Source organism: Kalmanozyma brasiliensis (genome assembly GCF_000497045.1).
Source record: "Kalmanozyma brasiliensis GHG001 unplaced genomic scaffold PSEUBRA_SCAF6, whole genome shotgun sequence".
In the NCBI taxonomy this organism is placed as follows: Eukaryota; Fungi; Basidiomycota; class Ustilaginomycetes; order Ustilaginales; genus Kalmanozyma; species Kalmanozyma brasiliensis.
The window spans coordinates 594,489-617,278 of NW_015961989.1; the positions used below are offsets into that span (position 1 = coordinate 594,489).

The 22,790-nt window shown below is 57.8% G+C and overlaps 8 protein-coding genes across 8 annotated transcripts; 3 read left to right on the forward strand and 5 right to left on the reverse strand.

Moving 5' to 3' along the window:
* Nucleotides 1–91: 91 nt before the first annotated feature.
* On the reverse strand, nt 92–1,084 carry PSEUBRA_005589 (uncharacterized protein; the record flags this gene model as incomplete). Its single annotated transcript, XM_016439037.2, has 1 exon — nt 92–1,084. The coding sequence occupies one exon, from the start codon at nt 1,082–1,084 to the stop codon at nt 92–94; it is 993 nt and encodes a 330-aa protein (XP_016290309.2).
* Nucleotides 1,085–3,155: 2,071 nt separating this feature from the next.
* On the reverse strand, nt 3,156–4,715 carry PSEUBRA_005590 (Arf GTPase activating protein; the record flags this gene model as incomplete). The annotated part of the gene is made up of 1 exon (XM_059465565.1): nt 3,156–4,715. The coding sequence occupies one exon, from the start codon at nt 4,713–4,715 to the stop codon at nt 3,156–3,158; it is 1,560 nt and encodes a 519-aa protein (XP_059320397.1).
* A 2,808-nt stretch (nt 4,716–7,523) lies between these two features.
* Nucleotides 7,524–9,579, forward strand: PSEUBRA_005591 (General substrate transporter; the record flags this gene model as incomplete). The annotated part of the gene is made up of 2 exons (XM_016439019.1): nt 7,524–8,702; nt 8,845–9,579. The coding sequence occupies 2 exons, from the start codon at nt 7,524–7,526 to the stop codon at nt 9,577–9,579; spliced, it is 1,914 nt and encodes a 637-aa protein (XP_016290311.1).
* Nucleotides 9,580–9,991: 412 nt separating this feature from the next.
* On the reverse strand, nt 9,992–11,019 carry PSEUBRA_005592 (uncharacterized protein; the record flags this gene model as incomplete). The annotated part of the gene is made up of 2 exons (XM_059465566.1): nt 9,992–10,821; nt 10,893–11,019. The coding sequence occupies 2 exons, from the start codon at nt 11,017–11,019 to the stop codon at nt 9,992–9,994; spliced, it is 957 nt and encodes a 318-aa protein (XP_059321653.1).
* Nucleotides 11,020–11,805: 786 nt separating this feature from the next.
* On the reverse strand, nt 11,806–16,074 carry PSEUBRA_005593 (DENN domain protein; the record flags this gene model as incomplete). The annotated part of the gene is made up of 1 exon (XM_016439025.1): nt 11,806–16,074. One exon carries the CDS (start codon nt 16,072–16,074, stop codon nt 11,806–11,808), a length of 4,269 nt encoding a protein of 1,422 aa, XP_016290312.1.
* A 1,185-nt stretch (nt 16,075–17,259) lies between these two features.
* PSEUBRA_005594 (Mpp10 protein) lies at nt 17,260–20,184 on the forward strand (the record flags this gene model as incomplete). The annotated part of the gene is made up of 1 exon (XM_016439011.1): nt 17,260–20,184. The coding sequence occupies one exon, from the start codon at nt 17,260–17,262 to the stop codon at nt 20,182–20,184; it is 2,925 nt and encodes a 974-aa protein (XP_016290313.1).
* A 142-nt stretch (nt 20,185–20,326) lies between these two features.
* Nucleotides 20,327–21,508, reverse strand: PSEUBRA_005595 (Ubiquinone biosynthesis O-methyltransferase; the record flags this gene model as incomplete). Its single annotated transcript, XM_059465567.1, has 2 exons — nt 20,327–21,344; nt 21,438–21,508. 2 exons carry the CDS (start codon nt 21,506–21,508, stop codon nt 20,327–20,329), a joined length of 1,089 nt encoding a protein of 362 aa, XP_059320398.1.
* A 622-nt stretch (nt 21,509–22,130) lies between these two features.
* On the forward strand, nt 22,131–22,718 carry PSEUBRA_005596 (HIT-like domain protein; the record flags this gene model as incomplete). The annotated part of the gene is made up of 1 exon (XM_059465568.1): nt 22,131–22,718. The coding sequence occupies one exon, from the start codon at nt 22,131–22,133 to the stop codon at nt 22,716–22,718; it is 588 nt and encodes a 195-aa protein (XP_059320399.1).
* Between the last annotated feature and the right edge of the window lie 72 nt (nt 22,719–22,790).

Consider the following 22,790-nt stretch of genomic DNA (forward strand, 5'->3'; position numbering starts at 1 on the left):
GAGCAAAAGCCCTGCTGATTCGCGCGATCCGAAGCGCTTCATATCAAGCAGCACGTTCGTCATCTTTGAGCGCCTACCACCGTGACTACACTCAATGGGCGTTGAAGTGACCCATGAGCAGTCGCTCGCCCATCGGGCTCGGCTTGCGCTTCGTGTTGCCGCTGAAGCTAGGCTGGCGGCCGCGCACAATCGGCTTGCCTTCCTCAAAGCAGACGCCAGAGTCGCGCGTCGTGGGAATGGCCTTGGGCGAGGCCGATCGAGGGATTGCTGCTGCAGATGGAGCAGACTCGAACGCGGGAGCCACAGGCGTGCTGGCTGAGACTGGCCCGCTGGCGCTCCTGTACGAGCTGCCGCTCAGACTGAAGCGGCGAAGCAAGCTGCCCATGGCGCCGTTGGCGCCGGCTCCGTCGCTGACTGCACTACCTTCGTCGATGCTCGTTCGGCTGAGCGTGGGTGAGAGCGGGCCGGGTCGCATTGTGTTCATCCAGCCCATCTTCTGACCCCAGCTGCCGCTGTTGAATCGCTTCTGAGCTTGCTCGTAAGACGCGCCCAAGGGAAGAGAAGGCACTCGGCCCAGGGAGTACCCCGAAGAAGAAACTGAGCTGCGGGGGCTCGTAGGCGAACGCGAGTACGACAGGTCCGAAGCCGACATGTACGATGAAGGCTGGGATCCTGCCGCGTCGCTGGCCGCCGAAGGCCGCGAATCGACGCGGCCGGCGTCCCACGGCTCGACGCTAGAAGCAATGGTGCCAGCACCGATGGCGGTCTGGGAGCGAGCACGTGTGTGATGCTGCGGAGGCGACATTCGGCTGTCATCCGTCTTCGCGTTGACGGGGCTGAAGCCCATCGAGAAGCGGTTGGTGGGGCTCGGAGGACCCATGGTGGAAGTCATGCCGGTAGTGATGCGAAGCGCGTTGCCTGAAGCAGAGGCACGCGAGTAGAACGAGACGGGTGGGGAGAAGGAGAGTCGCTGACCTTCGCTCGTACGAATCTCGCTCGATAGGTCGGTTGCGGTATGAGAGAGGGACTGGTGACGGTAGTGAGCAGACTTTTCTGCGTTGGGGATTGCAGTAGGGGAAGCCATCAGAGGGTTTTGCTGTTTCGCTGACGTGGTTGGACAATCGAAGTCGTCGTCGAACACGTGCTATCACTGAGTTCGGGCAGATGGAAGATCGAATGACGCTCGATTCTGCTGGTTTGACTGCACTCGAGCCGATAGAGCAGGTGTGATATCCGTGATCGGGATGGAGTTTGTGCCGCGATGCCTAGCGTGCTCAGAAGGTGGCAGATGTGAGTGCGAGCGATCCGGGGCGCAGGGCCCCTGGGTCGTCGAACGTGGGAGAGGCCGTTTGGACAAATGCGCAGTCGTTGCTGCACTGATCAAGAGAGTCAGCGGTTGTGAGAACCGGCTAGAGAAAGGTAACTTGATGTCTTTGCGAGGTAGAAGCGCAATTCAGCGCTGGCTCGTACCGATCTGTGACTGAAGGACGAGGACCGGGCTGTCTTAATTGCTGGAAGACAGCAGCTGCAGATGTGTCTTGAGCGAGGAAATTCCGAGTTGGCAGTGATGGTGATCGTTGCGAGAGATGTAGTTGAGGCGATGATGGAGAAAGGAGAGAAGGGTCGCTGGTGATGCCTGGCTCAGTTGAAGGAAAGGGAGGGCTCGAGGCGCAAAGCCACCGAGTGGACTCAGCGTCCAACGCAGACAAGATTGTGCTTGAAATGCAGGCAGACGACCAGTGTCGAGGGATGGGGCCCACCAAGAAGAGAGGACTGCAGGGTGGCACATGCATCATGCAGGCGAGTGTGGGGAAACAAACTTTTTTCCTCGCTTTTTCTCTCGATCAAATTGGCCTGGCGAGACAGTCCAAGGCATCTGGCCAGAGGAATCGACGCGAAAGTCCGAGAGGAAAAGGCCCTTTTTGCAAGGGTCTCTCTCCCCTCGCCTCGCACTCGCACCAACCGCAAGAGATGGTGTGAGGGTCCAAGTGCCCGTTTGCGAGATGGACGACTCGTCTGAGCTACTGTAGCTAGCTGGTCTGGCTGTCGACTTCTGGTCTAGATGACGACTTGGCTGAGTTGCAATCCCACTTACCGACAGCAACAGCAGCAGTCACAAGTCACAAGTCACAAGAGGCTGGCCGCCAAACAAAAGATACCGCTGCTTTTCTTATCGATGGCTGCCTCACCTTGCGCCACACTCCGTTTCATGTACGAGCCATTTCTGCGTGATAATACACTATGAGCTGGCTGCTCGCACCTGATCAGGCTAGCCACGGTGAGCTTACTGCTTTCTCGCGATAACAGTCACCCTTGAATCCCTCCGACAGCGGAACACAGCCGAGATGGGAAACAATCAGCGGCAGCACGTCAGCAAGCAAGGGCAACCCATCGGCTGCTCCGTGGACAAAGGGAAGAGGCACGAAAGCAGAGCGTCACGCTGACCTCGCTCAAATTGTCTCGGACGCGCACACTTCCCCACACTTTTCGGTGGGTCGAGGCAAAAGACGAGTGTTTCCGAGCCCAATTTAGCATTTCGGTGGACCATGCGCTGCCCGAAGCTGGACGACCTGTTCGGCGGCATTTCCGCGCGGCGTGACCGAACGGACGAAGAAATCGCCGCTACAAAACAGCGAGGCTCCGCTCGAATTGCAAAGCTGCAGTTCAAGCACGGTCCAGGCGCATTCGTTGGACGAGGCCAGGGTTCAAGCCTCGATCACAAGCCTTCCGTTGTACAGGGTCTCGAGCTGCAACGCGAAAGGGCTTGTCGGAAATGATGGTCCGGGGCTAACACTGACAGCTCAGTGCACATCGAGCAAGTGCGCATCGGCTTTGGTTGGCGCGTATCTGCTGCAAAGCTGTCAGCTGGAGCGGACGGTCAAGTCGCTTGAGAGAACCATCATGTCCACAACTTATGCAGGGTCGCATTTCAGGGTCACAGCGCAAAGATCATGCGAGAGATGAGGTAGTCTTTCTTTGATGGGTCGTGAAAGGCCAAGGTCGTCAGGCGCCAGCTGTCCGCTGTCAGACTGCCGCAGGTCCCGCTGCTAGACCTCTTCATTCCTTCTTATAATCTCCGCGGAGCCAAGCTCTTCTAGCTTGTCGCACGAGACATGCAAAAACGAATGTATTCGATGTGTGTGTCAGTGACTTTGCTACCACATATTGCCGAACTGCGATCCTTGCTGGTATTGTTGCTGCTGCTGTTGCATGGATTGGCCGCCAAAATGCGGTGACTGTCCGAAAGAGCTGGGCATCATGGACGATTGAAAAGAGCCGACGCCATTGCCAACTTGCTGTTGCTGTTGGCCATTCATACCAAACATGCTGGTCTGACCTTGGAATGCGGCCTGCCCCAGTTGCTGTGGCTGCTGCTGAAACGGACCATCGGCGGCCATGAAGGTGGGAGGCTGGGGCGACGGCGTGGTGTTGAACGGGTTGCTCGATACGAATCCGGGCGATGGCAGTGGCGATGTCGAGAAGGCCATGGTCCCAAGACTCGCGCTTCGCTGCTGCTGATACTGTGGAAACATCATACCGTTGCCTGGGCTCAGCATCCCTGTGGACTGCGGCATCATTGGTTGCTGTGGTGTTCCAAGACCCAGCGTCGGTGCCGTGTTGGAATGCTGAGGGACGTTGCGCATCTGACCAAAGGCGTTGCCGTTCGGAGACGAACTCATGCCAAAGTACGTTGGAGATGGCGCACCGTTGGTCGCTGATGAACCGGCCCAGAAATTGCCGCTTGGCTCCTGAATGGCTGGTGCACTCAGCACTGCTTGCTGCTGTGCCTGCATCGCAGCCCACGGATTCATCTGCAGGGGTGGCTGAGCCGCCGTTGACTGTGTTGGTCCAGAGAGCGAGATGAGATCGTCGAACACGCTCGATTGTGCTGATCCGGTCGAAGGCTTGGATGCAGATGCAGCCGCTTGTCCGTTCCGTGCATTGAGTGCGCTGGACGTGCGTAGCGGTACTGTAGTAGCGGGAAGTTGCAAGGTCGGCTGTGTCGTTGCTGCTGCTGCTGCTGCTGCTGCTGCTGCTACTGCTACTGATAATGAAGCTGCCGCGCCATTCGTCTGCGGCCCACTTACCGCCCTGAATGTGGTGGCTGCGGGGCTTGGAAGTGGTGGTGCGTTGGCCTTAGCTCGTTGCTGAGCTTCCCTCCACGTCGTCGGTATGGGTGCTGTTCGAGACCTTTCGATGCTGCTTCCCTCTGCATAGGGAATCCGCGAGCTCGAGGGCGGAGACGGGTTCGGCGACCTCGATCTCCCGATGGAAGACGGAGGCGAGGTGAGGAAGGTGGCATCTTTGGTTGGAACCGGCGGAGCTTGTCCTGCCATGAATCGACGGAACTCGTACTTCCTACGGATATACTTTTCCAGCTCGCTGTCCCTTTCGCTCTCCTCCATGTTGGTCGGTGGTCGATTGCGCATCTCGTCCGGATTGTACTTGCGGTTGCTCTTGAGATTGCCGACCTCCTTCATCCTGTCCACCTGTTCGCGAGTCCAAGTATCGAGCGTGATGGACTTGACCTTGGAGATGTGAACGCCCATCTTGCGGTGCACACCAGCACACTGAACGCAGATGAAGATGCCGAGATTCCATGAAGCCCATCTCGGCGCGCGGCCTTTGCAGTCTGCGCAGACATCGTTGCCTGGTTGGCGGACGAGATCGATCAAGACGCGCTGCTGACGCTCTTGCGCCGCTTTGCTATTCATTGCAGGGTGAGGCAGTATAGAAGGAGACTTGGAGATGACAGAAGCTCCCTGTCGTAGATGATGAGTGCGCTACCTTGTTTCGGCCAGCAGGCAGGGGCTGCGAGAGCTGATGCGAGGGAGGTCGGTGAAGCGTAGGTGGACACTTGTTTCGACCGAGTATGAGGCTTGGCCGTCGCAGCCGCGAGATCAAGCTGAGAGCGTGTGATGCAGCAGGCTTGCAAGTAACGGGCTCGATGATGACGGTGGTGATGACAGAACGAGTCGACGATGGCGGCCCGAGAGTAAGGTTGGTCCGTCTCGAAATTAAGACGGTGCATCTCGCCTGCGCAGCGGCAAACAAATGCAACACACGCACACGCACACACACGACAGACGCGCCGTCTGGCCTTCTGGAGGTCTCAGAATTTTCTTCCAGGTCGACAGCTCCGCCAGGTCGCCGTGCAGAAACAATGCTCACGCCTGAAGACTTGTTCGATGACATCGAGCTCTGCGTGCGATTGGCTGGATATCGTAGCACATCAACGTGTCGGAACAACCACTTTGGCACACAAGTCACAAGAGAAGCGTCCCCAATGTGCGGCGACTACAATGCGATGGGCTGTGTAGAAAGACGCCGTTGAGAGCGACTCGCGTTTCAGGGGCTAATGCTCGAATCGGACGATGCAGTGTGCCCGATCGTCGTATTTGATCGGGCTCCCATCAGCATACTTCGATGCGGCCGAGGCGGACGGAAGGCACCGGCCAACCGCTTCATTGTGACCAAGCAGCCGAGCGCCACGAGGATCTTCTTGTCGTGAAGAAGAGCGCAGCGGGGACCCCACTGCGTGTCGTCCTCCGGCATTGGCCGCCCTTCCGTTGGAAGTGGCGGTCTTACCGAACCCGGCTGTATTGATTCTTCCGTCGCGCGCAGAGCCGCTGCCAAGTGCTGTCCGATTTGCAGCTCCGCCACCAATTTGGCAAGACTCGTTCGAATGGTTTCTCAGTCGCCTCGTCGCGATGCACCGCCGAGCTTGGCGGCGCGACGGCTATACATGGCCGAAAGTGCGGCGTGTGGGCTGCTCTGCTGTGACGGTTCAACCTCGGCGAGATTTGAGAAGGTTGCGCAGCGTTGCGGATGTTCCGTCTGAGTTTGGCCTTCTTCTCACGCAAGAAGGCGGCAGCAGTCGAGTTTGTCAAGCTTCCGCAGCGTCATCGGCTCGACCCGTGTGATGAGAACAAGGGCAGGTACAGAACCTCGCTACGCCTTGCAAAGGAGAGGAGAACGGTAACACGACCTCGATCAGGGCATACTTTGCGATGAACGGCCGCCGAGATGTAGAGAGGGCCGTCAAGGGTCGCTCGGGTCTCAGAAAACGAGACGGCATCGAACAAGCCAGCGCAGAAAAGCCACGCCGAAGCGGGAGCCCGCCCGCAGAGTTCGAAAGGTTGGCCCGAAGCGGGTGGCAGCGACGACCGATATGGTCAGCAAACGAATCGACCTCGCCCCAGCGTGCAGAACCTAGGTTGTGGGGCCGGCCGAACAAAAGACGGGCGCAAAGCACGTCGGAACGGATAGGTGCGTCAATGGCAACGCAGGCTCAGATTGCTTCCAAGGCAACATTGACGCTTCTGAGTATTGGACCGAAGAAGATCAACTTGAAGTTTGCAAGCGGAGTCCAAACCAGGAGCGAGGATGTGAGAGAGAAAGAGAGTCAGAAGCCCACTCGGGTCTAAAGCCGATGCTGAACAGGAACGCGTCTAACGCTAAGCTACAGGGTAAGCTCAATCGAGTTCCCCTGGAGTTGGTCGATTCATTTTGGCCCAACGCGGCAGCCTTGCAGGATTTGTCGCGCGCAGCTCGCTTGGTGATGGTTGAGGCGCGGAGAAGCCGAATCTCAAATTGAGCGCGCATTGTATGCCAAGGCGATGGTCTGTCACCTCGGCTGCGACCTCACCGCCTCGTTTTCGCATTGTTCTGTGCAGGCCGTCACGGCGGCCAATTCCCCAGGCCGTGCCGTCGCCGCTGTTTTCGGCGGATTCCGTAGAAGAGCGGCAGAACCCCACTTTGGATTGTTTTCGTATTTCTCCGACTGCAGTTCTGCCCATTCAAAACCCGCTGTTCCCACGCTTTCATTTTCTCCCCCACACGGACAGACACCGGTCGATTGCCTTGCAGACCCCAAGTACACAGGTTCTTGAGCCTTGAGCGTGTGTAGCGTTTCCGTTGGAAGCGAAAGTCATCCACTGTATTGCCGCGCTACCAACTCCGCTTTCCAGCGAACGGGTGACCGGAATCGCCAAGACGAGAGAAAGAACGCCCCTCGGTTGAGCCGAACAACCTTGCCGTCGCCTCGGTCGGCTCGATCCGAATAGGATTTGCATGAAGGTGGACACGGCATCTGACGACGAGGCGCTGCTCTCGTGTCAACCAACTCTCTGCTATCCAGGCTCGAGGGAGCGTGTGAGGAGGTTCGACCAATCATCCTTTTGCCCTTCGTTGACTCCGAACCTCGGCTACAGCCCTCCTTGCATGTTGGCGAGCAGGCACTTCGCCCTCCTCTTCATTTACCCTTTCGGACGTGGGGCATCCTCCCCACTTGCGGGGCACCAGTTTTGACCGGCCCAAGCCACATGACTCTGTCCCTGTTCCCCGCAACTGAATCTTCAAAGCCCTGAGCGACAATCGAGCTGTCTCGCCCGCTCGCACGATGCCAGCTGCGTGCTTGCCCCACACATATATAGACGGCAATTGAAGTCCTCGTGCTCGTATCTCCCCAACAACGTCTGCCATTCCTCATCCCGTTCGACCCCCCTCTGAGAATCACCAACATGGCGGCCCTCGGAGAAAAGACGTCTCCTCTCGACGAAAAGTCCAGTGCCGGCAAGCTCGCCACCGAGGACGCCAGCTCGCACGATGGCTCTGACCACGTCGTCCACCACATCAAGTCCGAGGAAGGCAAGGTCAACAACCCTCTCGCCGGCATCCCCAAGGAGCAGCTCCTTCGCGATGTCGAAGCCTTCGCCCAAGAGAAGAACCTCATGGATGACATCGACATGCTCAAGAAGGGTGCTCTCCTCGCACAGCGACCCGCCGAGTATCAAGACATCGACGAGCTGTCCTCGGACGAAAAGGATGCCGTCGCCCACGAGTACGCGCACAAGTGGTCGCACCCCATGCTGCTCTACATGACCATCTTCACCTGCTCCATCGGCGCCGCCACCCAGGGTTGGGATCAGACCGGTTCCAACGGCGCCAACCTCAGCTTCCCCGTCGAGTTCAACATCCCCGAAGCTGCCGGCGAAGGTGTCTCCGAGGCTCTCGCCCAGCGCAACCAATGGATCGTCGGTCTCGTCAACGCCGCGCCTTACATTGCAAGTGCCTTTTTCGGATGCTGGCTCTCCGACCCGCTCAACAATTGGTTCGGTCGTCGTGGTTGCATTTTCATCACCGCCATCATCCTGGTCATTACTCCCATCTGCTCTGGTCTTACGCAGAACTGGTGGGAGCTCTTCATCGTGCGTTTAATCTTGGGCATTGGCATGGGAGCAAAGGGCAGTACCGTACCGGTCTTCGCAGCGGAGAACAGTCCCCCGCAGATCCGAGGAGCATTGGTGATGGGATGGCAGCTGTGGACGGCGTTTGGTATCTTCCTCGGATTCCTTGCCAATGTTGCAGTTGCTGACGTCGGCAGGATTTCTTGGCGTCTTCAGCTGGGCTCAGCCTTCATTCCCGCCCTGCCGCTCGCCATCCTCATCTACTTCTGCCCCGAGTCGCCCCGATGGCTCATGAAGAAGAACCGCTACCCTCAGGCCCTCCGCTCGCTCATCAGGCTGCGTCACAACAAGATCCAGGCCACCCGCGACCTGTACTACATCCACGTCCAGCTTATGGAGGAGCGCAAGATCATCCGCGGCGAGACTTACGTCAAGCGATTCACCGAGCTCTTCACCATTCCTCGTGTTCGTCGTGCCACTGTCGGTGCTACCGTCGTCATGCTTGCTCAACAGGTTAGTACTCTCCCCATATTGTTTTATCGAACGTTCATCCTGGAGCAGTAGACACTGACATCACTTCTCGATACGGTGAATAACATCATTGCCCTTCTGCATCATCATTGCCTTCTGGCCAAAACATCATTGCTTTCTATAGATGTGCGGCATCAACATCATTGCCTTTTACTCAAGTACCGTATTCAAAGAGTCAGGCGTGTCGGATCGGCAAGCGCTATACGCCTCGGTCGGCTTCGGCGCCATCAACTTCCTCTTCGCCTTCCCGGCTCTTATCACCATCGACACGTTCGGCCGTCGCAGCCTGCTGCTCTTCACCTTCCCTCAAATGGCGTGGACCCTGCTCGCCGCCGGTCTTTGCTTCCTCATTCCCGGCGAGGGTAATAAGGCTCGTCTCGGCCTCGTGGCGCTCTTCATCTACATCTTCGCAGCATTTTACTCCGTTGGAGAAGGTCCGGTGCCCTTTACGTATAGCGCCGAGGTGTTCCCGCTTGCTCAGCGAGAGCAGGGCATGGCGTGGGCTGTAGCGACGTGTCTTTTCTGGGCTGCAGTGCTCAGTATCACTTTCCCGCGAATGCTTCGTGCCATGACGCCAACGGGCGCGTTCGGCTTCTACGCAGGTCTTAACATCCTCGCTCTCATCCTCATCTGGTTCTTCGTCCCCGAAACCGCTCGCTACACACTGGAAGAGCTCGATGCGGTCTTCAGCGTCCCCCACGCCACGTTTATCAAGCACCAGAACACCAAGGTCTTCCCTTACTGGCTCAAGACCACCGTGTTCAGGAAGAAGAACGTCGACCGCCCCGCTCCGCTCATCGAGCTCGACGACAACCTCGTCGGTGCCGGCGAGAAGCGTGTCGAGACCTCGAGGGCTTGATTGTCCTCCCACGTCAGGGTTTGATCTATCGATTGTCGTTCACGCAGGACGTCGCCTAATTTATTCTCGCCCTCTTGATTTATTCACTGATCCACTTTGTGTTCTCAATGATACCAATGACTTTATCACACTTGTTTCGGTCGCTGCGCGAGAATGTGCTGCGCTGAATTCGGAGGCAAGTGAGGTGGATGAAGTACGGCATGCCTTCAGGCGCTCGGGCAACGTGACAGCCTTGTTTTTGAGGCGACGCGAAGTATTTGATGACGACGTTGATTTTAGGTTCCCAACCCTGGGTGTCCTTCGGATTGTGTTGCTGGATCTTTGGAGGAATCTAGAGGATTGCAAGCACGGCGAGAGCCTCTTAACAAGGTTGAAGGACGGGTTCATTCAGTTCTTGGGCTTGATGTTCACCTCATGCTGGCTCGTCGGAGGCATGAAACAGATCTTTGCGGCGGTTGGCGCGGATGTCGACTTCAGGCTGGCGGGCAGGAGTCCTGCCGTAGATAAAGACCGGACAGTCGGCATAGTCATCGTCGGCGGTGAAGACGTACAAGCCCTTGCTGCTGATGAGCAACGATTCGCCAAACTCGCGATCTTTACAGACAGACCTTAGCTCTTCCAGTAAGACGTCCTGGGCAAGACCGAACGCCAAAAGCGAGAAGATGGCGTCCTGGCTCTTGGGCTGATCCTGCCTGGTTGCCATAGCGTTGACGTGAAAGCTGAGATCGTCGAAGAGGCCGGCCTTCTTGGACATGTTGCTGTTGACGTTGATCACGAACTGGGGATCGCCAGAGTTGGAGTTTCCGCAGAATTCGACCGCAACCATGCTGCATCGAAGGAAGCGGCCCACCTCCCCAACGCTGCGGTCACACCTGTCGAGCCAAGAGGTGACTTGCCCGCCAAACTCGTGCATGAACATGATCATCGTGTGCAAGGAGAGAAGGCTCTGGATGGAGCGCGCCCCAAACTGATGCACATCGGGAGCAGCCACAATCCAGACACCTGCCCGCAAAGCAGCGACTGTTTCTTCGGTGATCGACCACTTATTGAGCACGCCAGTCGGGTACATGTTGAGTTGGCGTGCCATGTCACGGATGATGCGCATGACATCGCGACAGACGTGCTCGTTGAGCTTGACATTGGGGAACTTCTTGTGGCGGATAATGTTGTCGAGCCTCTGCTTGATGGTATCCAGAGCAAGCGGAGTGGCGTCAGGCAAGCGCTCGATAGAGCTGACAAAGGCTATATCGCCAGCGTAAAGAATTGGTACTGTCTCATCCTCGTCTTTTACTTCGTAAAAGCTGTGCTCTCACTCCTCTTAGACGTCGTTGAGGGCCCCCGCAAGGAAGGAGTCGTCGGCGCCGCCCAATTGCTCGCGAGCGTCTTCAGCGAGCGAAGGGTGCTGAGTGCCACCTGCGTGGGGACGGTGCAGAGCGTCATCAGCAACAGCGGCGGCGCAACGCAGCCGTGTTCTCCAGGCAACGCAGATGAGGCGCCGACACGGGAGCAGGCGCAATGAGAGGCGCGGCGGCAGCTCAAAGACGGATTGGACCTCTTCTGACAACACGTCCTAGGTCATGCTGAGCGCCAACCGCGTGAAAACCAGACGCGCCCGTTGGCATCATGGCACAAAGCATTCGCGGGAAGGTGATACTGAGCACTGCAGCCCAGAACAGACACGTTGCCACCGCCCACGCCATGCCCTGCTCACGCTGAGCAAGCGGGAACACCTCGGCGCTATACGTAAAGGGCACCGGACCTGATCCAACGGGTGCCCTGACTCTTGGGCCGATTCTTCCCTGTTGCCGTGGCGTTGACAATTTGAGATCGCCATAGCGGCCGGCCTTGATGCGCATAGTGTCCACACACCAGCTTGCAAAGCGCCCGAGCACGCCGGCTCAAAAGTGTGCGGAAGGCTGTCGCCAACCGTTGCCCGTTGGAGATTGGGGAAGGAAGCGAAGTGAGATCCCGCATGTCTGATGTTGTCGCGCGACCTTCGGCGGCGGCAAGCCCTCTCGAGTCCCATCCCCCGGCAAGCCACTCCATCCCGCATCCGCACTCATACAAAGCCTTGTCCACGCGTCAAACTCAAGCTCTCACATCACCTCATCTCATCTTGCGCCACCCCACGCATCTTCCACAAACCCAGTTCCGCAATTCCAAGGGAAATTATAGCGATTCCGCAAGTGATCAAAATGACAGTGTGTACCGATGAACCTCTTGCGACTACGCCCTCCACAGCCGGAACCCGTGAATGGTCGATCGAACCACCTCATCTCCCGGATCCTCGGGGAACATGGGCTCGCGGAACCACTCGCCCAGCTTCTCAAATCTCCACCCTTTGACTTCGGCCATGTCGAAGAACTGCATGTCCTTGTACGCCAAGTGGGGTCGGTGGTGCGTGAAGAACACCAGCACACACGGGGTGGTCATGCGGCCCTCCAAATCCTCGCCGGCAGGAGCGTCGGCGAGACACGCCTCGCACGTCTCGAGCAGCGCCGGGTGCGCTTGGTGGTTGAACACGAGGTCGGAAAGGAGGATCAGGTCGAACTTGCCCGGCTTACCGCTGGCATCGGTGAGCTTGGAGAGCAAAGGCGAGGCGTCGCGACCCCAGATGTAGCCTTCGACAAAGGACTTGCCCGGCCCGCGAAGGGGCGAGGACTCGTCCTGACAGTTGAGCACAACGTTCTTGGTGAGATTGTCGATGAGGTCTTTGTCGGGATAGTCGGTGGCTACGACGTGCGAGGCCGAGGCCCAGTTGCAGACGATGCTGGGCAAGCCGGCTGCTGCTCCGAGCTCCAATACGCGCTTGCCCTTGGTAAGCGTGAGGGCATGCGCGCAAATGAAGTCGGACAGGATGAAGCTGGCGTTCCAGGCCAGATGACCCCACAGTGGGTGGTTGCCGACCAGGTTGAGCGTCACCTTGGACGACGTGCCAGGGAACTCATAATATGTCACGGTCGGTGGCGGAGTCTTTGGTCGGAAGTCGTCGGGCTCTTCGAACATGTTGAGGGCACCGTCAGTCTCGTCTCCGTCCTCGCCATCAACATCGTTACCATTGGTCTCCTTCTCCAGCTCGTCGAGCTTCTTGGACATGCTCGTGTCCTCACCCTGGTCAGCGGGCACATCAGGCATCGGCTTTTCGCGATTGACGTCAGCGGTGGCTGCCTCACCATTGACAGAGGCGCCATTGGCGGGCGCGCCATTGGCAGATTCTGGCGCATCCTCGCCTGACTTGTCTTGCAGGTCCTTGTTGACAGTTGCAGGCGATGCGGCAGCACCTGCGATCGCAGCTGCAGCGCCCGTAGCGATAGCGGCCCCAGCAACGGCAGGAACTGCAGCAGAAGACGATGCCTCGGTAAAGTTGACTGGCTCTGCTTCGCTTCGCGACTCGCTGGGCAAAGCAGTGGTGTCCCCGTTCGCTTTGATGGGGCTGGTCTCGATGTTGGCTGCGCTGTCAGGGGCAGGAGCCAACTCTCGCTGCTTGCGAGCTGGGCTTTTTGGAGTCAAAAACGGCGGTGGAGCGCGTGAGAGATGGTTGACACCAGCGGATGTTCCATGACCGGTGGAAGAAGCGACCCGTTGACGGCGTGGCAGCATGCCAGGACGCTCTGTGTCGACCGTCTCGACTTCTTCGATGGGATTGTCGTCGTCCCGTGGGTTGTTGCTCTCGAAGGCATGGCCGTGTCCGATGCTGGATGCGACAGCATTCTGATGGCCGATGCTGGACGGGGGACCACGGTCCCAACCATAGCTGCCAATCGAGGAGGAGGACAGTCGGCGACGATCACGCTCTCGTTCGAATGTGACCGATCGACGTCCTTCGAGCTGCGTGAGGGTCGACTCGAGCTGTTGCTGGATCTTGGCAATCTGGTCCGTCACTGCTGTCGTCCGGGTCTGGATTTCAGCGTTCATTTGCTCGTCGGGGAAGTGGTTGGAAGAGGAGGCGGCGTGGCCCGTGCTGAAAGCGCCGTTGGCGTGAATGTCCGTCGAGGCAGCGACGGACGACTTTCTGAGCTGGGTGTTGTTGCGCGGTTGACCCATGGAGATGCGCTGTTCGGCAAGGGCGCGAGACTTGAGGATGTGCATCTCCGTGTTGTGGCTCGCATCACTCGGAGCTGGTGAGTCGATTCGGCCAAAGTTCTGTGTCATGCTCTGCAGGTTGTTGAGCGAGGACATGTCAAAGTCATCGGCACCGTTGGTGCTGAGGACGTTGCGAATCTCGTCCATCATGGCTTCACGCTCCGATTCGAGGTTGTCCATGGCCGTTCGCATGCGCAGCAACTCGGCCTGGGCCTTCTCGCGTGCCTTTTCGGTGTCTGTGAGCTGGATCTGAGCCTGGACGAACTCCATGTCCCTCTGCTGCAGCGTCGAGGTGAGCCGCCTCGACTCTCTGCGCTCCTTGTCCAGCTTGGCGCGGAGATCGCCGGCTTCGCGGGTGAGTCGGTCGACGAGTTGCTGAATCTTGTCGAACTGCTGGCGCCACATCTCGCCTTCGCTCATGAGGAAGGCGAGACGCTTGTTGAGTCTGCCAATCTTGTTCTCAAGCCCATCGCGGGCGTCGACGAATGCGCTGGCCCTCTTACGGAGTACGAGGACGGCAGCGAGCTCGGTCTCGGAGACAGCGGCTTGCTTCTCAGCGCGCCCGCGGAGCACCTTCTTGAGGAAGCTGGGCTTGGTGCCTTCGAGCAAGACCTGGTCGAAGGCACTGACAACAGCACGCTGATCCCACCACGACGGAGTGTCGAGGCACTCGTATGGGACGTCTCGTGACGAGGACTCGACTTTGCTGAGGGGACGGAAGCGGCCACTGGGGAAAGCCTCGACGTACTCTCGCGGGATCGCATTGTCACCAAAAGAGAAGCCGAGAGCGGCGATCAGCTTTCTGCGCTTTCTGTCCCGCGCCGCGCCTTTGCTGGGAGCCTTGAGAGGGGGCCGCGGGCATTTGACAAAGTTGATGTCGAGATCGACGACGCAGACTTCCTTGGCTGGCTTGATGATGCTGCGCAGTTCGGTGTTGATGGCAATGAGCCATGAGCCTGGATCTTCGAGATAGATGCGAACGTCTCTGGCGTGACAGTTCTGGTGCGCCACGCCCTTCCAGCCGCAGAGCTCTACGAGGTACTTGATGGTTTCGACGGCGGTGCCCATCAGAGCAGGATGGCGCGACATGAACAGGATGCGACCGGCGGGTGCAAGCGCAATTTCGCAGATGGTGAGCACATTGTCGAGCGATAGGGTCTTGAAGAGCGGCCACATGGAAAAGTCGATGCCGAGCAGCCCTGCGTTCCAGTCGATTGCTCCGGGAAAGGTGCAAACGAAAGAGACGTCCTCGTCTGGCGACTGCAAACGGAAAGTCTCGCCGATGCGGGGCGCGCGATGGCGGAGGACAGCAGCCATGAGCTTGTTGTGCATCTCGATATTACGGCTGTACTTGAACCAGGCGGCTTTGTTCCAGTCGCCGAGCAGGTTGTAGATCGGGTATCGGGAGACGATGCAAATGGCGTAGGGCATGAAGAAGGCGTTGTTGTCCGGGACCAGAGAGTGACCTAGAGCGCTGACGCCTTCGTAGTCGTCTTCGATGTCTTCGCCTTGATTGCTGACGCTCCTGCTCATGGTGCCGCTGCGATTATGTGCGCGCGATTTGGCGAGTCGACCGAGCTCCTTCTTGATTGCCTTTGCACGCTTCTCGTCAGCAGCACTCCAAACAGTCAAGACCGAGCCGTAGAAAGTAGCCACGCTCGGAGTGTCGTCGCCGGCGTTTCCAGTGCTGGCATTGGCTTTCCTTGCGTCGGTGGAGGGACGAACAGCTCCATTTGATGTGGATGACTTGACGGTGGGGACGCTGAAAGAGAAGGTGTGAGACGTGGACGAAGGAGGAAAGTTGATGGGACCGGACGAGATCTCGATCTCGCGGGTAAAGGAGAGCTTAAGCGCCTTTGCGAGAACGCGGGACGTCTCAGCACGCTCGACACCCCCACGACCATCGGCCATTTCGATAAACTTGGGATTCGAGCCCCCCTTCTTATCGGAACCCCACGCGTTGCCGTTCCTCTTTTCGGCACCACTGGTGGGAGAAAGGGGCGATCGGAGGCCATCTTCGACGGGGTTGAGGGGTGGACAGATGGAGCAGCCGAGCACTTCTGGCCTCCAGAAGCGCCCTACTGCGCCTTCCATATGATGAACGCCATTGGTGCAGTCCTCTTCGGCCAGCGTCCATACGGCAGGGTCCTTGGGAAGACCAAAGACGGCGTAGAGTTGTGCGATGTTGTTGCCATCGGTGGATTTGGACGTCGAGACGCTAGCTGTACGCTCCCTGGTGGAACGAGGACCAGGGGTGCTGAGGAACTGGCGGCGATCACTCTTTGGCGTGCGAGCTCCCGATCTGCCATCCGCGCTCTTGATGGAAAGGTTGGAGAAGGAGAATCTGCCTGCCAATCCACCGACTCGGCTAGGTGGCCTGCTGGGCCCAGCGTTGTCGGTCGCGCTCGGCATCGACGACCGAAGCTAGGAGCGAGACTTGCGATGTGGTCGTTGCGGGGGAAAACGTTGAGCCTACTCGAAGAGGAGGGCGAAGCGGGACTCGACCTCGAAAGGCGGTGGAGACGCTAGTGGAGGATCGTGCTTGAATGATTTGAGTTTAGGCGTAGCTCGATTGCAGGCTTCGTGGAACGATGTTGCTGCTAGGTTGATGGTGGTGACGAGACGAGAAGCGAGGATCCATCCGCTGCCTTCTGTAGGGTGACGATCCAATAGAGTAGCACGACCAGATTTTGTGACTTGAGAGAAGAATAGGCAGACTGCATCACAGGGTACGGGTACGCTCAACGCGGGAAGCACGGAAAAAAGGTGATAAAGTGCAGCTGAGATCCACCTGTCCTTTATCCGAGCAGAAACAATGGAGAGGGCGCAGCCGCAGCAGCAGCAGCAAGGCGCCGCACTAAACGCACACACGATACCCGTCTCTTTGGCTGTTCTAGATGCAAGGCTACGGCCATTGCGATGCGTTTGGACAGCTGCTCGACTCAATGCAGCTGGCCAAATGGATTGCTTCAAGCGGATTTGTGACCGAGCCATGCTTCCAATGTGTTTCAGATATGGACACCTCGGCCTTGTTGCGTCATAATCATGCTCTCAAGTGGCTGCCGATGTCTCAGAAGCCTTTGCATTCGCTTTGATAGGCAAGCGTAGCTACATCGCATAAGCGCCGAGCACCTTGGCGCTGTACTATTGCAGATCTTCTAGTCTCAATCGATGCTACGCCGTCCAGATTCCATGTGCTCATCGGGAGGGTTCTTCTTGATAGTGAGCAATAGGCTCAAGTGCCAGTGGGCATTTTTCTAATATGTTACGTCGAGACCAAGCACAGCGGATTGAATTTTCGCTTCTCATTGAAATACTTGCTTAGTCAGCACCTGCGTATGCAGGTCCCATAAAGTCGCGGAAAATTTTGGGCGTTGGCGGAACTGAGCCAAAATTGTCAATCTTCCTGACCTTGAACCCTCTCCTCACCATCAAGCTATTCGCTATCCGCTCATCCCCACACTCCTTTCCTACGGCATCACCTTCATGACAGCACACCGATAGACGACCAAAGTCTCTTTACAGCACCAGTCAGCGGTCTGCCCTCGGATCTCGATCCCTGCACCGAAGCGGTCATCGGCCTCCTTTCCGCACATCATGCCGCCCTCGCCGCGCAAGAGCCCAAGGGCCTCAGCTGCCACTGCCACCAGCAAGACTGTTACAGATACGCTCGACGCATCGCTACCACATCTGAGCAAGGCGCAAGAGCTTGCAGAGCTCATCGCTAGCCAACCCGAGCGACTTGCTGACGGTGATGCTTCCCTCACCCAGCTCTCGACCCAAGCGCTCAAACAGATCTTCGACTACTCCGTACAATCCGAGCACGACTCTGTTCCATTCATCAGCGCCTTCATCGAGACCGTCACACCAAAAGCTGAGCTTCTTGCGCAAAGAGCCTCTCGCTCGGGCGCAAAGCGAAAGCGCGGCAAGAATGGTGTGGCTCCTCCGCCGCTCTTTGAGGGCACTCCGCTCGACGAGCTTGTCACCGATGGCATGGACTCACGGCAGCTCTGGGAACAAGTGGACTTGAAAGCAGCCAAGATGTACGGCGTCATCGAGCGCTACTTTGCTCAAGGTCTCCTTGGCGATGAGGAGAACGACGACGAAGACGAGGAGGAGGCGAGTAGCAGCAAAGCTGGTCCTTCGCGCTCGCGTCCTCGTCCCAAGTACGATGATGAGGACGACGACGACATGTCAGAAGAGGACGACGATATGTCTGGCGACTTTGACGAGGACGATGAAGACGGCGACATGGACTCGGAAGAGCAAATCAACCAGTTCAGTCAGCTCAGCGACGCAGATCTTCGAGCTCTCGGCATCGACCCAGCCCAACGTGAAGAGATCCTAGCAAGGCTAGCTCTCAACGACGATGAAGCCGACGAGTCCGACGAGGCAGGCGAAGGCTATCCGGGAGCCTCCGATGTCAGTGACGGCGATCCGTCCGAAATCTTCTACGAGCCTCTCAAGACGGAGGCCGAACAGCTCCAGCGCAAAGAGGAGGAGGAGATGGGAACACTGCCGCGTCTGCGTTCTCAAGTCGGCGATGATGATGACGAGGTTGACGAAGACGACGAAGATGAGGAGGCGGAAGAGTCAGAAGACGATGAGGAGGATACCGCATCGACGCCATCGGGCAAGAACAGCGCAGGCATCCCCAAGTCGCTTCTCGCAGACCTCGATCGACCGGGCAAGGCATCACAGCGTTCCACCAAGCGACATCCCACACTCGACGACGACTTCTTCTCGATAGACGACCTCAATCGTCAGCTTGACGAGCAGGACGCGCAAGAGGGAGCCGACCCCGTCGACGACAACGATGACGACGATATCGCAGATCAGGTCGACTTCTTCAAGCCTCTCGACGAAGCCGAAGGCCTCGACGAAGAAGACGAGGAGGTGGACGCAGAGCAAGAGGCTGGTCTTACCGACGCCTCCGACGCTCATTACGCCGACTTCTTCTTGCCGCCCACCAAAGCGGCCAGGTTCAACAAGAAATTCGGAAAGAGAAAAGCATCGGCCAGATTCGCAAACGAAGACGCAGCGGGTGACCGTGTCAGCGAGGACGAGTCGGAAAACGACGAAGAGCCGTCTCCGAGCAAAGCGCCGGTCCGCGTCTACGAAGAGCCCGATCGCAAACGATCCATCCGCTTCAACGACACCATCGAGTATCGTCGTATCAAGCCGCGTCACAAGAGCTCCTTCGCCGAGATGATGGAGAAGCTCGGCGCCTCCCCTGACGACTACGATGAGGACATGGACGAAGACGAGGATGAGGAAGATGGTGACGAGGAGAGTGAGGACGATGACATGGACATGGACGAGGTCGAGTCGGAAACTTCCTCGGTTGGTCGCCATGGCAGCGATGATGAGGAGGATGACGATGAGGAGGAGGACGACGACACTGACGATCAGAATCCAGACGAAGAAGCTCAGGACGAGGAGGAGGAAGACGAGGATAACGCGGATGACGGTGTCAACACAGCCCGCCGCGTTGTCGGCGATCTTTTCGCGGACAGCGACGACGAGGCCGATGCGCAGGAGAAGCTCTCGACGCACGAAAAGCGTGTCGCTGCCCTCAAAGAGGAAATCGCTCGTCTCGAGGACGAGAATGTCGCCAAGAAGGACTGGACCTTAATGGGAGAAGCTGGCTCTCGCGTTCGTCCACAAGACAGCCTCCTCGAGCAAGACCTCGAATTCGAGCGTGCCGCCAAAGTCACCCCGCAAGTGACGGAGGAAATGACGGAATCCATCGAGGACCTCATCAAGCGTCGCATCCTCGACCGCAACTTTGACGATGTCATCCGTCGACGCGAGATGGAAGCTCTTCCCTTCCTCCCCTCGCGTCTTCTCGAGCTGTCCGACAGCAAGAGCGCCAAGAGTCTGGCCGAGCTGTATGAGGAAGAGTACCAAGCAGCTCGCGGGACCGAGGGCGAGGACGGCGCTCCTGTCGCTGAAGCGGACGCCAAACTGGCCAAGGAGCACGAGGAGATCACCACGCTCTACGACGACATTTTCAACAAGCTCGATGCGCTCTCCAACGCGCACTTTACGCCCAAGGCGCCGAAAGCGACGATCCAGACGCTCACCAACGCGCCTTCGGTATCCATCGAGTCGGCGCTGCCCGCGACGGCGTCGACGAGCACGATGCTTGCGCCGGAGGAGGTGTACGAGCGCCCACGCCACAGCGGTGCCATGGACGGCGCCAAATCCGAGATGACTCCCGAGGAAAAGCAACGCTTGCACAACAAGCTTCGCCAGGAGAAGCGACAGCGCAACGAGAAGATTCAGGACACGCGCAAGGCGCTGGAGCAATCCGGGCTGGTGCGGGCCAAGAAGGTCAACGACCGAGAGGAGAAGCAGCAGGCGCTCAAGAAGCTCGTTGGAAACAGGGGTGTGTCGGTCATCGGCAAGGAGGCCAACGCTGCCGGGGCTGGGACAGGGAAGAACGCGAAGAACAAGGGCAAGGCCAACGGTGCAAATGGTGCCGCCAAGCCGACTACCGCCAACCAGTTCAAGCTGTGAGATTGCTGCTTCTTTCCGGTCCGATCGCCTTGTTGTCGTATCGTCACTATCCCATCTGCAATATCATCCAAGACACTCGCTTGCATCACATCACACAGGGCAAACGATGAATGGCGAAATGAATTTAATTCACCTCGTTGAATCAAGGCTCCATGGGCTTCCTAGCCCAGAAGAAGTAGTTGCACTCCTGTGTGCCGGGCAAACTGGTCCCTGACCTGGCCAACGACCAAGTTCCCTTCCAGGGCAAATACGCCGTGCCCCTCACCTCAAAATGCATCCTTTGGGGCAACTCCGTTCCGTGGGCATACCACTTTCGATCCTCCATGAAAAAGTCGACGAGCTCTTTGGGGTTGATGTACTGGCTATGGGTATGCGTACCCGGCGTTACGAGTCGGAGGACGTCTTCGGCCATGAAGATGGTCAGAAACCACGAGAGGGGTGTGCGGGCGATGGTGGACATGAACAGGTGGCCGCCGGGTTTGACCAGCCGATCGAGACTGCGGAGGAAATCGGCGGGTCCGTTGACGTGCTCCAGCACCTCCATGGCGCAGACGATGTCGAAGGTGCGGTTTTGGGCGACGAGGTCTTCCGCGGTCGTGTGCAAGTAGGTCAGGGCAGGGCCGCCGAGCGAGTGTTCGCGGGAGAGGAGCGGATCGCGCGCAGCATGCGTGGTGGCAATGCCGATATTGCTCGCGCTCGCATCGACACCAGTGGTGCGCGCACCGAGTCGAGCGAGCGATTCCGAGAGAAGGCCGCCACCACAGCCAATGTCGGCCACATCGAGACCGCGCAGGAACTGGGTTGTACCGAGGTTCTCGAGCGGGCTCCGCGCTTGTGTTGATGTTGGGGGTGATGAGTTGGACGAGGCTGCGGTGGCGGATCTGCGAGCTTCGACTTGCTGTTTGGCTAGCTCGTAGCCCCATACTTCGTCAAGCTTTTCGCGGAGGAATTGAATACGAGCAGGGTTCATCGCATGCAGCAGACCGAACTCGCCATGCTCATCCCACCATTTGGACGACAGCCGGCTGAAGTGCTCGATCTCGGATGCATGCACTGACGAGTTGCTGGTTTGTGTTGGTCCAGAGGGTGAAGAGAACGGTGGCGAGTCGAGTCTGAGTTTTGACGACGAAGCGAAGGACCGCAGCGACTGCGAGGATGACCTGGTAAGAGGCAAGATTCGAACAGAGAAGCAAGGCGTCTCAGCATCCATTGTATCTAGGCTCAAGAGGGGCGAGGTCTCCAATGCAACTCACTGGCAGACCGAGGCAGCGCTGGAGCGCGATAGCAGGCGGCCAGTTGAGCGGGCGCTCGTCGAAGCGATCATGTTTGGTATAGGACAGAGGAACGATTGCAAGCAGCAGAGAGGGGTATAATAGAAGTACAAGGAAGGAGAGAAAGGACTACAAGAATGCGAGGGAATGGTCTGCTGACTGCAATGCGGACAGAATGAGGAAAGATGAGGTCAGTCACAAGTCCTTCATCTGAGCAAATCTCGACCTTGAAGGGGGAAGTTGCTTGAATCAGATTAAGGGAGGATAATAGCGTAAAGGCCTCCACTGCTATCGGGTTTGTCGGCAAGGAAAATTGCTTTGTTACGACTGGTGCCAGGCAGAATCCAATCATCATTCGAAGCGGTGGTCGTTTGGGTCGAGATCAAGAGAAAAGAGAGCGAACTTACGTTTTGCGATGCTGTTGGTGGAAGGAAAGGGAGAAGCTCGAGATGCCTGACCATGGATTTCTTCTTCGCGACGATTTTCTGACAGGACGAAAAGCTCTGACTGCGGTCTGCTGAGGGAATTCTCGCCCGAGTTAGGTGAGAGCACTCCACATGACGCTGCTTGGACCCTGTCCAGGAACGCTTGCCCAAGACCAACACTCGATCAGCATGGCTTCCGACACGCCCTCTCGCTGTTGACGACGCTGAAGGAGTGATTGAGCGACCGAACATGCCGTCGCTCTTCAACAGCTGCTTCGGGCGGAAAGAGGACCCACAGTCCGAGCTCCTGTCCTCCACAGACGGATACAGCGGATCGATGCCACCAGCAGGCAAACGCAAGGTCGACGACGTCAACCCGGCCAAATGTATCTTCTGCAACGTCTCACGCGATCGCTTCAACATCGTGCTCGAGGACGACAAGTACATCTGCTTCAGCGATCGCTCCCCGGCCGCTGCGGTTCACCTCCTCGTCATCCCACGCACGCACATTGCCAATGTGCAGAGCCTCACATCACGGGACACCCAACTCGTTCGAGAGATGCAAGCAGTAGGAAACAAGGCCCTAGACAGACTTGCAGACGGATCCAGTCCTACGGAGCGAAGATTTGGATTCCACATCCCTCCATTCCGCAGCGTCGATCATCTACATTTGCACTGCCTCCAGTTGCCATTCAGAAGCTCTCTGAAGAGCCTCAAATACCGCATCGCCAAGCCTTCGAGTCCGGACTACTACAAAGGCTGGTCATGGTTTGCCGAGTGGAAGCAAACGTGTGCTTTGCTGGATGCAGGGCGCAAAGTCAAGGTCTCCAGCTGCTAGATGTCACAACAGATACCCCTTCAATGGCATTGATCCTAGACCGTATCTATCTTACAGTGAGGAAAAAGCAGT